Source organism: Cuculus canorus, chromosome Z (assembly GCF_017976375.1).
Source record: "Cuculus canorus isolate bCucCan1 chromosome Z, bCucCan1.pri, whole genome shotgun sequence".
Lineage (NCBI taxonomy): Eukaryota > Metazoa > Chordata > Aves > Cuculiformes > Cuculidae > Cuculus > Cuculus canorus.
This window is the reverse complement of record NC_071441.1, coordinates 31,487,012-31,499,978: the sequence shown is the minus strand read 5'-3', so window position 1 is coordinate 31,499,978 and position 12,967 is coordinate 31,487,012. Positions and strand designations below refer to the sequence as shown.

Sequence of the window (12,967 nt, the reverse complement as noted above, 5' to 3'; positions counted from 1 at the left end):
TAAAAATCACCTAGTTCCTACCCCTCTGCCACGGACAGGCACACCTTCCACTAGATCAGGTTGCTGAACATCTCATCCAACCTGGCCTTCAACACCTCCATGGACGGGTCTTCCACGATTTCTCTGGACAATCTGTTCCTGTGCCTCAGCACTCTCACAGCAAAACATTTCTTCCTAGCATCTAATTTCAATCTAGCCTCTTTCAGCTTAAAACCATTGCCCCTTGTCCAATCACAACACTCCCTGATAAAGAGCCCCTCCCCAGCTATCTTCTAGGTCTCCATTAAGTACTCGAAGGTTGCTAGCTCTCCCTGGAGCCTTCTGTCTCTAGGCTGAATAAGCCCGAGTCTTTTAGCCTGTCCTCACACTGGAAGTGCTCCAGCCCTCTTTGTGGCCCTCCTACGTACTGATGTTTGGTTAACTCACAGTAATCAATTGATTGTATTCTATGAGACTCCACCATCTGTGTATTTTGCAAATGGCACTAATGCTTTCCATATGTCCCCACAGTAACTTGTATTTTCCATTTTATTGCTGCCAAGTTTGATGACATAGATTTTTCAAAGCAAGGGGGCTAAGAAGATCATTTAAAACACAGCTAGAGTTCACTGTCCAGAACCTTTGTTTTAAGACATGTACTTGAGAGGAGAGAATCTAGGGTGGGAAAGTGGGAGGAGGAACTGCTTCACCTACATACTTACATTAAGGAGTTCACTGGTTTCTAATGACCAAACAGAGAGAAAGACACTGGAATAGCCTTCCATCTCAAAGAGTTTTAATTCAATCATGAAAAATATGGTAGAAAAAGTTTTGAAACATTCTCCATTGAAAGTTGTTGGAAATGAATGGGATGGGTTATGAATATACTGGTATTTAGGGTAATTTTGCAAAGGAACTGAAATCCAGCCTTTTAAATTATGCTCCCTCTTTTCTGAATGTAAGCCTTTGATCACTCCATCTGCAGATATGAAGTGAGGTTTTCAGCGTCAACACAGACTGCAGGTAGTGTTGCTTAGTAAACAGACTCAGGCTCCTAAACTCTTCAAGTGTACTTTGAAAGTCCCAGTTTTGCTCTGCTTTACCCTCAAAAGCTGGAATATTTACAAATAGCTAGCAAAGTTCCTGCATGTAGATAAGATTTCTGATGAACCAAAACCAATTAAGAGATCAAAAATAGAGATTTATATTCAGAGATTGTTTGACTAGTTTATCTTTTGTGACAGCACTGTATTTTCTGAGCTGCTGATCATTAAAACCATATGATGACTGGAATAGTTCTAAAAGCCTAAGAGCTTATCATTAATTTCTACTCCTTTGAATATTCCCTGAGTTTATCTCCATCTCACAGGGATCAGTTTCATATCAGTTCTGAACTTTGTCACTCATTCTCTCTAACTGCAGGATGAAGGGAAGTGCAGACCACTGGAAGTAACAAAGCTGGAAGGAGCGGAAATTGGTGTTGACACCAGTCTGGGTAAACCATTTGTTTTTAAATGCATACCTCAAAGTGGAAACAGGATTTTCTACTTCTGTGCAACTTCCAACCAAGAAATGAAGAGGTAAGTGATCTTTCATTTAAGAGGATCAATTTTGTTATTCCAGTTTAAGGGGAGGTAGTCTGAATTTTTTACACAATTTTTTCACAATACCTGCCTCAATCAGTAGGAAAAAAAATCTTTCAGCTACCATGGGAAGATGGTGTTTTGAGTTTTCATTTGCAGGAGTTTCAAAAATTATTTTCAGCTTCATCTTTTTTTATTGTATTTTTTTTCATAAAGTCTTTAATAGTCATGCTTTGCTCAAGATACCCTTGAATTCCTGATTTATTTTCAGAAAAACATCTTCACCCATACTCTCATGCCTTCTCTCCACTACTGTATTGAAAGTGAAGTGTAGATCTTCTTGTGGATGTAAAATTGCTTATTGGTCATTTCACATGGATGATCCCTCCTCTGCCCAACAAAGGCAGTAAATACTAATAAATACAATCTCAGCTTTCGTTTTCTTTTTTGTCATTCTGTCATGTTATGATTTTAAAATTTTAAAATGCAGTCATACGAGAAAGCATATTGATACTGATAAGAGGCAATAAGTTTGGGGTTGACTCACAGTTAAGACTTAAAAAGTATTATTTTTGCATTTCCCAAAGACTATAAATGACAAAATAGAGATTAAAAATCACCAAAACCACATGTAATAATATTTTCAGCTTTACTTTAAAAATATACTAAAATCTAATGTTATGTTCCTCTTTAGTTTATTGTGAATTATCAAAAATACAAAGCTATGAAGTAGATATTTGGTACTTATCCACCCATATTTTTGTAACGTCTTAATACTTAACGTAGCACTTACCACTGTACTATCAAAACATTTTTCACTTTCAAATTCTGCACTATTCTTAAGGCAGAAAGAATAGCTTTGCCAACAAATAGCATGCTTTATTCTGGATTTTAGGATTCTTTATATTTCCTACAGATAACTTATCTACTTTATAACAAATTCAGAAGAAAAGTGAATTTAGAGTGATCACTTAGCTTGACATGTTGAACTATATTCAAAATATTCCATTGTCTACAATATTGCTTTTATCTATTATGTGTTACACAGCAAGCTTTGAGCCTTACTTTTCTGAAAGTTAGCAATATTTATTTAATCAGATTTAATTCACTACTTTTCTCTTTCGAAGCCTTGAATGTGTCCTGAAAATTACACATCCATTTAGATGCTATGTCCACAACAGTGAAAAGAGGCAGTGAAGCACATTTATTCTGCTCTATCAAACTAAGTTATTTGCATTTTTTTTTCATATTACAGGTGGCTGGAGGCAATGGATAAAGCAGTGCATCCTGTCCATCAGGTAAAGCTTTATTTATATAGCAGATTGTACAGATGACTGACAGACAGTAGATATATTTGTACATGGTCAGGTGCAGGCAACAACCGTGAAAGCTGCATGCTTTTGTTCTAGGCTGCTGGATTGTGAATCAGCTCCAGTCTAAAAGCCATGTACAGACACTATCGTGATTCAGCAAATATGTTTTGCTGCCATATGGTGGAATGAATCAAAGTGTTCCCTCTCCAGATATCAGCAGCTTTAAGCTGGTTCAGAAACATAACCCAAAATGAGAGCAGGGGGTGTTCTGCCTTGTTCTGGCAATACTATTTGGACTAAAGGCAGAGAAGGGCTATAACTTCTCAAGTATACCCAGCAAATCTGCCTTGTTTTCAAGCTACCTGCTTTTTCCAATAGAATATTACGCAGTGGCTGTATGTGTGTGTGTGTGTTTTAGTTTAGTTCTTTTCTGCGTTTTCAGACATGAAAAAATAGTTTTCTGATAAAATTGGACTTCTCTTTCTGTCTCTTTATACAACAATATGCTTTGTTGGGCCTTATGGCTGAGAGAAACATAGTCATAATTGATCTTGAGCTGCTGTAGAGAGCCCTTTCTCAGCTCAGCATAATTTAGTATGAGTCATTCCTGGCTGACTCTTGAACTGGGAACCGCAAACCTAATCATAGTGCTTCAACAGTTGGAAGCACAGAGGTCAAAGCCACTTTGACCCTTTGACCCTTTCCTGGCCCCATGATTTTATTCTCTCGTTCAGTAGGGAGACCACTTTTATGAACACATGATGTTGATCTGTAAAATCTTTTTTAAGAAATGTTTAGTTACTGAACCAGCGGTTTGTTAGCAGAAAGAATGTGAGGCTCAAATGCAGAGCAAGTATCAGTCTACCTTTTTTGCAGGTAAAATAATATCAACAGTGAACAAATAAGGAAATTGCAAGATACAAATTATAACCAGCATTAATGCAGTGGGGAAAACAAAAGAAACAAAAAGATAAAAAAGACATTCACTTTCCTTTTCCTCTCAACCCAGTGAACAAAAGTGATTCCTTCAGCATTGTGCTTTAGTGATGGATTTCCAAACAGTGAAAGGAAGTGTTTGTTGTTACTCTAATTCCTTTTCATAGAATCATACAACACTATGGCTTGGAATGGACCTTAAAGATCACCTAGTTCCAACTCCCCCTTTTCCACTGAAATAAAATTGATCAATATTTCTTTTGACTTCAGCTTTCAGATGAGATTCTAAGTGCAAAACCAAATTTGTTTCCAAGTATATTCTACCTGGCAGTATTTCATGAAAGAATACAAAAGAACTCACATATCTGAAAACAGCAGTAATAAATTTAACAATTTAAAGTGTCATTCCTAGCCAAAAGGAAATAAAATAGCCTGAGCCAAAAAGGAGGGCAATACACACATACACATAAGAAAGCACATCAAAAGCATAATTATTTAGTGTAACATGCAAAAATAACTTCTTGGATAAAAGGTTCTGACATCATATATACAGAAAAATCTCTCATGCATTCACTCCTTAACAACACAGTATACTGGCTCCTTTCTGTCCTTCTGCATCTTATTGCTGTCTGCTTTATATTTTAGGGGTTACTTTGAGTAAATAATGTACTTATCTAAAAGAAATGTTTGATTTCATGTGTTGACTTAATATGACTTGACAAACATCTTAATGAATCTACAAGGATAACTGTTTTGTGAATATACCTAGCATTACTGAGGTCCTCTTCCGCACTTTGCTACAGTAAGTCTCAGCAGGTCTCCCATTTATAGCAAAGACTACAGCTAGTTATGTTGTGCCAGGTCTTTTTTTCTGTCATTGCTTTGTCAAGGATACTAAAGAAATATCAGAAATAAGTGTGAAATTTCCAGAAATGGTCAGGAGGCTGTTGATATTGCACATATTCTCCCCATGGATTTCAAATAACAATGACACTGATTGATGTAGAATTTAAAATAGATATTGCAGATAAGGAAAACACATCAGAAAAGACTGAGTTCCTAACAGGTCTCAGATTTAAAGGAAAAGAAAAAATGCTTTAATCTCACTTTAGATAACTTGTTGTCATTAAACAACAACCTGATTTTCCTGATTTTCTTTCTGAATGCCTATACAATGGCAGTGTGTCATGGGCTCAGCTTTTTCTTCACCTGTAAATGACAGTAAGATAATTTTAATATCAAAAAAGACTCTGCTTTTTGGAAAGGAATGGGAAGACATCTTTAAATATTGTGTGAGCAGTAGTTCTTCCATCCAAATCTGATTGCTGTGTTCTGGCCTCAGATACCACCACACTTTCTCTGGAATCCAAAGGGTACACGATGAACCTTATTTTGCCAGATTACACACGGTAAAGTCTGCTGAAGTCAGTCATTCAGCAAGATAATTCATTGAAAAAAAGGTTCTTCATACAGTTTTGAAATAATCTTGCTTCTACTAGCAAAATGTATAGTGAGAAGCAAGATAGATCCAGAAAATATTCTTTTTCTTATAAAAAGAAAGTAAAAGTTGGTCACTATCCACCATCAGTTATAGGTTTTTCTAGTGGCATTTTCAGCATTGAGATTAGAAACTATTTTCACAACAAAATCTAATTTGCTGCTAAGGCAGTGGACTAGAGCTTGTGTCTTTTCATGCTAGCAGGTCCTACTTAATTCCTTACCAGAAGTTGTCATTACGTGCTTACTTTACAGAACCACGTGTGGGTAGATGTCACGCTGCATAACACTACACTTCCACCACTGGCTATCAAAAACCCAGAGTGCCTGGGGCTCCTCCACCAGCTGGACAGAAGCAAAGACATTTGGATTCAGCACTACTGCATTCTTAAGGATGGCTGTCTGTACTTTTATGCCACTCTCCGTTCTACACCTGCCCAAGGTAGGTACAGCTGCTGTATTGTAATTGATTACTAAAGCAGAACATTATACAGCAGTTTCCAAACAGAAATTTTGCTATTAATGAGAGTTTCTTACCATGAAACTCACTCTATTCTGCTAAGAAGAGTGAAAGAAAACCAGACTCATTCTCTTTTCATAAAATAGTCACCTTGTTCACTCCCTCTTCTTTTCTTTTCCTCCCATGGCCTGAATTTTTCTTTCTGGAATGAAGCTAGTCAGGATCTGTGCTCATTAACTCAGGATTAAGCATCAGCGACAAGAGCTGCTTTTCCAAAGCACTTCATAGTGCCTTGAGCCAGTCCTACTGATGGCAGTCTGCTGAAAACTCCTGCATGTTAAGTAGCACCTTCAGAGGGAGGAACATCAAAAACTCAGACTAGTTTCTCTGCCACTACCAGGTTTCCAGATTTTCACATGGCAAGATGATTCACCCATCAATAGGCAGACCTTCCCTGCTCCAGCAGAGGCTCATGCTCCAGGGCTTGGCCATAGTCACTTGCAGCTATGTAGCAGCTCTCCCCATACCAAAAGACGGGAGGAACTCTCTGAAGGCAAGAACATGAGGCTACCAGGGTCAATTGCAAGAGGAGCTGAGTTTCAGGCACTAAAGAGACCCTGCAAGCACAACTCTGAAAGACAATATTTATAAAAGAGATGCCCCAGGAAGAAAGGATGGGTCAGGAGCTCCAAATATGTACTCCCTGGCCTAAGGAAGCTGGCAGGCAGAAGAAGCAGAAAGAAAATGCTGTTGTACACTTGCTTACTAGCCAGCTTTCCAGTAAAAAAAGGAAAACTGTTCTCTTACAGTTTATGCTATTTGCCACACAATCAGGCAAGAGACATTCCTTTTACACAGCACTTTTCATCTGCTTAGGACCATACATATGCATTGACCAGTAATTTCCCCTCTACACAAAACTGAAGCTAAGACTTGCCTGGAGCTAAGTAATGAATTAGTGGAAATACAAAAACTAGGTATTATGTGTTTATGACACCCAAGGTCCTACTGCTAAATATGTCACTGAGGAGTTCAAATATTCTACTATATACAAATTCTTGCATATGGTAGTGTTTTCTGTTGTTATAGCAACTACTGTTCTTTCCAATTTCACTACTAATTCTCATTCCTTGATATTGTTCTTAATGCTGGAGAGAGGGGGACAAATAGCTAAAGTGAAAATGTCATGAAGACCAAATTCTAACACCTTTCCATCAGAGCTGGCTAGGGTAGCCTGCAATGACATTCCAATTACTAATGGCAGCAAGGGGAATCAATGCTGACTCCAGGATATTTTTTTTTAGTGTTAAAAATTGTATCCCTTTAGCTTTTAAAGGAAAGAAAAAGAATATCAAAAGCAAAAAAAAAAATTTTGCCATTTCTTATTTAATGAAAAGCTAAGTAAAATTATACTCCTGCTGGACAGGAAGCATCTTTTACACTACTTACAAATCAATTTGCAGAAAAAAAGAAAACATCTGAACTTTCACATTTTATAATATGTTGTATGTGTTAGATTCTGTACAACTCTGTGAAATACAGCTTTTCAAGATTGTTGGTAGGCTTCTAACTGGCAGTAATTTCATAAGCAGTATCTGCAATATACATGATGCCTGTTATTTTATTCTGTCCAGGTGGCCTTTACCTACAGGGGTATACTGTGAGTGAACAGTCTCTAGGCTCCAAAAGATCTGTAATTGAACTCAAACCTCCATCTGAAGAATTTAAAACTTTCTATTTATGTGCAGAAAATGTAAATGAAAACAAAAGGTAAACAAACTCTTTTTTTTCCAGCTTTACTTGCCAGACAAGGGCAAAATAGGGACACCGAAGCTGGGGAAAATATAGTGACAACCTTTCACTCTGTTTTCACTTGTCCCCCTAGATTTCCCTTTGATTATAGCTTTAGTCAAACTACAGTACCGCATGCTGGCACGTGTGAGTCATCAGTTCTTCTGCTGACAATACTGAAACTACAGCAAAACTGGCTTGCAGGGGTTCAGAAAAAAACCTGGATAAGGTGCTTTCCATAACGATGTGTGGGTGATTACATTAAATAGAAAATCTATGGTACTTCTTATTAGGGAAAATGGGAAGTATATCTATTCTCCTTCCTAAAAATTTTTTGCTTTGAACAATGACTGTTACAATTAAAATCTGTCAACGTATGTAGCAACTCATCTGTACAAACACCATTTATAAAAGATGTGTTTCAAATAATATAAAAATGCATGCATAATACTTGATTGGAGACAGTTGTTGGTCTTTCATTTCTTCTAGGTGGATTACAGCTTTGAAATCTTCAATAAGTAAATGGTTACCCCTGCATCAGGCAATCCAAGATTTTATGAATAGACCACTGGAGGAAACAAGGATGTGAGAAGAACATTCATTTTTTTCCCCTGAATTTCTGTATTCCTTTTATAATTCTATACTATGTCTTACGGTTCATCTGAAAAGATGCTCTAGCTGTAGGTACAGTTTAGCACTGCTATACATGCAAGCATTAGTAAATAAACATAAAGCAACGTTGCCTTCTTTGTGGATGTCTTCAATTTGTATTTCTACTTTAGCTCAGACCATGTATGAAGTCTGTTTTATAGCAACGAACTGACATCAACAGCTTTTTCATCCAGAATTTTCATATGTGGGTTTAATCTTCTACGTGGAGCTTAAGTTAGTGACAGGCTGGGATGACTGGAAAGTTCACAGCTACATACTATTTAGAGCATATCTGAGGGAATGGAGTAATTCTGTATGATATGGATGAATACGTTTGTTCTTGTACATTCTGTATTAACATACACTTTAATTTTAATGTGGTTTTGATTTGGCTACTAGCGATCACAGCACTGAACATTTGTGGAGAGAAATCAATTCAAGAATCAAAGACACTGTTTCTTCCAAAGTTAGCATTAAAAGACAACACTATCAATCTTCATCTTGGTTAGACATCTGTGTTTATTACAGCTAGTTGTATACATAGTGTTTGACATTATTCTCTAACATTAAAATAATTCCTCCTATGAATAAATCTGGGTATTGAGTTTCCAAGCTTCCCAAAATACTACTGTAAGTAAAATAACAAAGGTTAGTTCCATTCATTTATTGAAGTCATGTGCTAACTAAATATCTATTCCTAAGAAATTCACGGTTTAATACTGCAGCAAAGTACAGCATGCAATACAGATAAAAAACAGAATTGACAGTTTGTAAGGTTTTATTACAAAGACTTCAATATTTGGTCCTCAGACCTTGAGAACATTTGAACACATCAGAATCTCAGCTACTCTCTTACCTTTATTATTAGCCTGGAAAGTACTAATGGCAGTGTCATAAAAAGCTAACAGGCAAGTGGCACTCCTCCAACCACCACAAATGCATTTTTTAAGAGATGAACTCATTAGAGCTTTAGATGCTTGAAGTAATAGTATTTCAAATAAAACTGCTAAACAGTCCAAATGGCATGCTACAATGAATTGAGTAATTTAACTAAAAAATAAGAATGGTTAGTTAAACAGTGTAAGCATTTTCTGAAAGTAGGCCTCCAACCCCAAATATGTTAGCACACTTGCTTTGAGCTAAAATGTATAATCGCATTCGAAAGCAAGCAGCTTTACAGTTGCATTCTACGTTTACTGCAAGAATTTTGAAATGGTCATGTTCAGAGATGAAATTCACATTTTTGCTAACAACTCTGAGAACAAGTAATGAAGTTGGTATAAACTATTTCTTACTATTACTCTTTTCCACACTGAAGAGAAAAACATGTATGCGTCAAGTACAAACACTGTTGACATGAGATTAGGAACTGTTAACATTTCCTAAGGAACAGTTATCCAATTCAGATTGACAGTTCAGAACTAGGAAGCAGAAAAGCATGCAACAGGTAAAACAAATTCAAACAAAATTAAATAGAACAAATATGCTTCCTATCTTTTTTAATAAGAATTTAAAACCACCCCAACTAAATATTTAAATAAGCAGATCCTTTCACAGATTAGTCACCCCATGGTAATCTCTTTATGCAGTTTATGAACCGTTATCTCTCTTATACCCAGTTGTTCCTTCAGTTGTTACTAGCTTACTCAGCATGTTTTTCCCTTTAAAAAAAGGCCTTGCAGCTACCCTCAGACAGAATGACATGAACACCAAATAGGTTCTTCTTATAAACATTTCAAAGCACATATGATAATATATAAAGCAAAAGGAACTGACAGCCATAGAGGATTCATTAACATCAATAACAAGGTGCAAAAAGAAACGAACTGTCCAATGTGTGCAAAGGTTACAAAATAGAGTCTTTTCTTTTATGGTCTCATTAAATTTTCATGGTTATGAAGTGCTTTATAAATTAAAATGATTTTCCCCCATAACTGCAATAATTTTCAAAGTATAATAGTGTTACTGTAGCAATATGTAGCAACACTTTATTCAGTGTTGTAAGCAACAAGTACAAAAACTTAAAAAGGTATGTACTTCCTCCCATTTGGTGTAAGTCAAAAATGTATAAAAAATTCTGCAAGTGTACATCTATACAAAATAGAATCAAATCTTATTTCTGTTTTAAAAATATATATTCACACAACAAACCTCAATGATTCAAATGGGTACTCAAGAAACCAGGGTGGAAATATTCCCCAAGAATCATGATGAGATACCCCCCAGAAATTAGACATATCTTAAATAATATAATTTTTTTTAAAAACTACATATTTTTCTATGAAATGGAACAGAATTTTGAGTTACCACACAGTAATAGTAGTCAGCCATGACATCTCCAAATCCAGAGTCATCCAAAGGCAGAAGAGTTTAGGTTTAAAACTTCATTTAAAATTCCCTTTTGGAATCTAAATTTTAGCCCCATTTTAGCCTCTGTTGTAATTCCTTCAAAAGAATACATGGAAGGTGAAACTGGGGTATGCTTCTTTATTGCTTTTTCATGTTAGCAACGCCTCAGCACAGCTGTACTATCACTGTATTGCTTGTATCTCACCATCGCTCATTTGTTTGCATTGAAGGCTTTATATTTATTGCTAGATACATCTGCATTCAAGGTTTTCCTTTCACTGCCAGGAAAAAAAGAACTATATTTGAAAGCAGAATACTTGCATTAGCAGAGTATGATCTTCCACTGAGAAGAAATCGGGTCACGTACTTGAAGCATGATTGATTCAGATGGTTTGCTGCACTCCAAGTGGAGCTTTTTTCTACCCTGCTTAGCAGAAACTATGTACAAAATTCTGCAGAAGCAAAGCGACAGGTCACCAAGGCATTTTCCATGTATGACTGAGTTATTCAGCAGGAAACACTTCAAGGCAACAAAAACAATTTCTTGAAGTGCCTAATTCCCTTTTTGTATCGTGTTCCTGAATGACAGAGGCGATAGAGTTAACTTTTCCCCTTTGTTATCCCAGACCCTGAAAACTCATTTACAAGAAGCTGAAAGTTCTTTTAGTGGAAAATATTTGTGAATTTTCCAGAGTTAATTCACCTTTCAACTACAGCCATGATGACACACACATCAGCCACAGCTGAAACAACGCAGCACTCTGGGACAGAAAACTGAATGCCTATTGCCCAGGCCTTGCAAATATGTGAATGCTTATGCCTAATTCCTTCCACAGACATTGTGACTATTCACAATGCTATATGCTAATTTTTTGAGCACAGGGGAAGAATTTCAGCAGTGTGTAGAGTTTAACATCTCTTGTTCAGGATGATCTTTCCAAAAGAAATTTATACCACTTGAGCCAGATACTTTATAATGAAAAACACCTTATGCTGATAGAGCCAGGAAATACTTTCATTTTTCTGGGGGAAAAAAATGCTATTTCCTAAGATTTCATTACTTAGGAGAAGATTTCCTGTTAAAGAAAATAACATTAAAGGAAAAAAACCCAAAGTGTTTTCTTAACGCTCTAAGGCAGCTAGAGGATTTGAAAATAATATTTGGTGTTCTTTCCATTTTAATATTACATAGGTTAAATTAGATTAGATTATAAAATGTCTGTTGTAGCAATGTATAATACCATGCATTCTTAATTTTACACCTCTGAGTACAGCTGTTATCTAGTAACAGATGAAATATCTTGTTTTCATTACAACAAAGAGCAGCCACAGTGATTCAGAAAAAATATTTGAAAACCTGTTTTAAAAGAAGATATATTTCAATAAAAAATAATTGACAGGCCTTTTTACACTTTAAAAAATAATAAAATATTTCAAGTATAGATTAATTTCTACATTTCTAAATGAAAATTATCTGAAACAAATATCTGAAAGAGGCTATTCTGCAAGAAGTTTCAAATGTACTTGCCTTTGTCCAATCTAGAAATGAAAAACAAAAATTGTAATATTACTGACAAGTAAATATGTCAATCAATTACTTGGGTTTTTTTAAATCTTTGAACTTTAGGCTGGGATGTTTTTCGAAATGGTGTCACTGCTCCAAATTCTGAAATAGGAAGATATGCAACATTTTTAGAAACAGCCTGAATTTTTAGCTAAGCATTCTTTCTTTAAAAGCTAATCTCTAATGATAAAATGCAAAATCTGGTAAACACCTATAACTCAATAGATACAGAATAGCTGCTGAACTTACAGCTGCCCTCAGGACGTTAGCAGCTTTACCATTACATTCAACAAATTCAGTTCACTATTTTGATTTGCATTTTCTCAACTTAAAAGTAAGTTTCCCTAACACAGGGCAAGAACTACTATTCACTGCCCTCCAGTCGCCACAGCAATGGGTGTTCTAAGATAATATAATGTCATATAATTATACTCAGATCCATTATGAACCAATTATTTTACTACTTGTCAGCTTCCATGGGACTGTTCTTACAATTAAGACATTTTCGTCTACACAGGGAGAAATAAGAAAATTAGTTTTTGATAAAGAAGGGCAGTTACCGAGGGCAGCCACTAAAGAATGCACAGGCAACTTCTTCCCTCAGTTTGCACCTGCCTCTCAATGAAGTGTGGTTCCACTTTCTTCACACCTGAAGTACTTCTACAGAAAGATCAGTGGATACACTGTGCTGCCACTCTCTTCCTCAGACTCCCCACATGACAAGAAGCCCAGAAAAGTGAATACACCATAGAGGGAAAACAGGGTGCTGTCTGTTCTGGACTCTCTGCTGAAGTGAAACAAATAAATTCTTCTCAGTGGAAGAAAATTTTAACTACTGAGGTTT

At 36.1% G+C, this 12,967-nt stretch overlaps 1 protein-coding gene across 2 annotated transcripts in view; it reads left to right on the top strand.

Moving 5' to 3' along the window:
• Positions 1-8,300, top strand: part of LOC104058401 (uncharacterized) — a 39,935-nt gene extending 31,635 nt beyond the window's left edge. For both annotated transcript variants that reach the window (XM_054053988.1, XM_054053989.1), the window contains exons 9-13: positions 1,402-1,559; positions 2,818-2,860; positions 5,564-5,750; positions 7,403-7,538; positions 8,049-8,300. In XM_054053988.1, coding sequence (XP_053909963.1) covers positions 1,402-1,559; positions 2,818-2,860; positions 5,564-5,750; positions 7,403-7,538; positions 8,049-8,148 — 624 coding nt within the window. In that variant the 3' untranslated portion in view covers positions 8,149-8,300. The remainder of the gene's footprint in view (positions 1-1,401; positions 1,560-2,817; positions 2,861-5,563; positions 5,751-7,402; positions 7,539-8,048) is intronic.
• Positions 8,301-12,967: the final 4,667 nt, after the last annotated feature.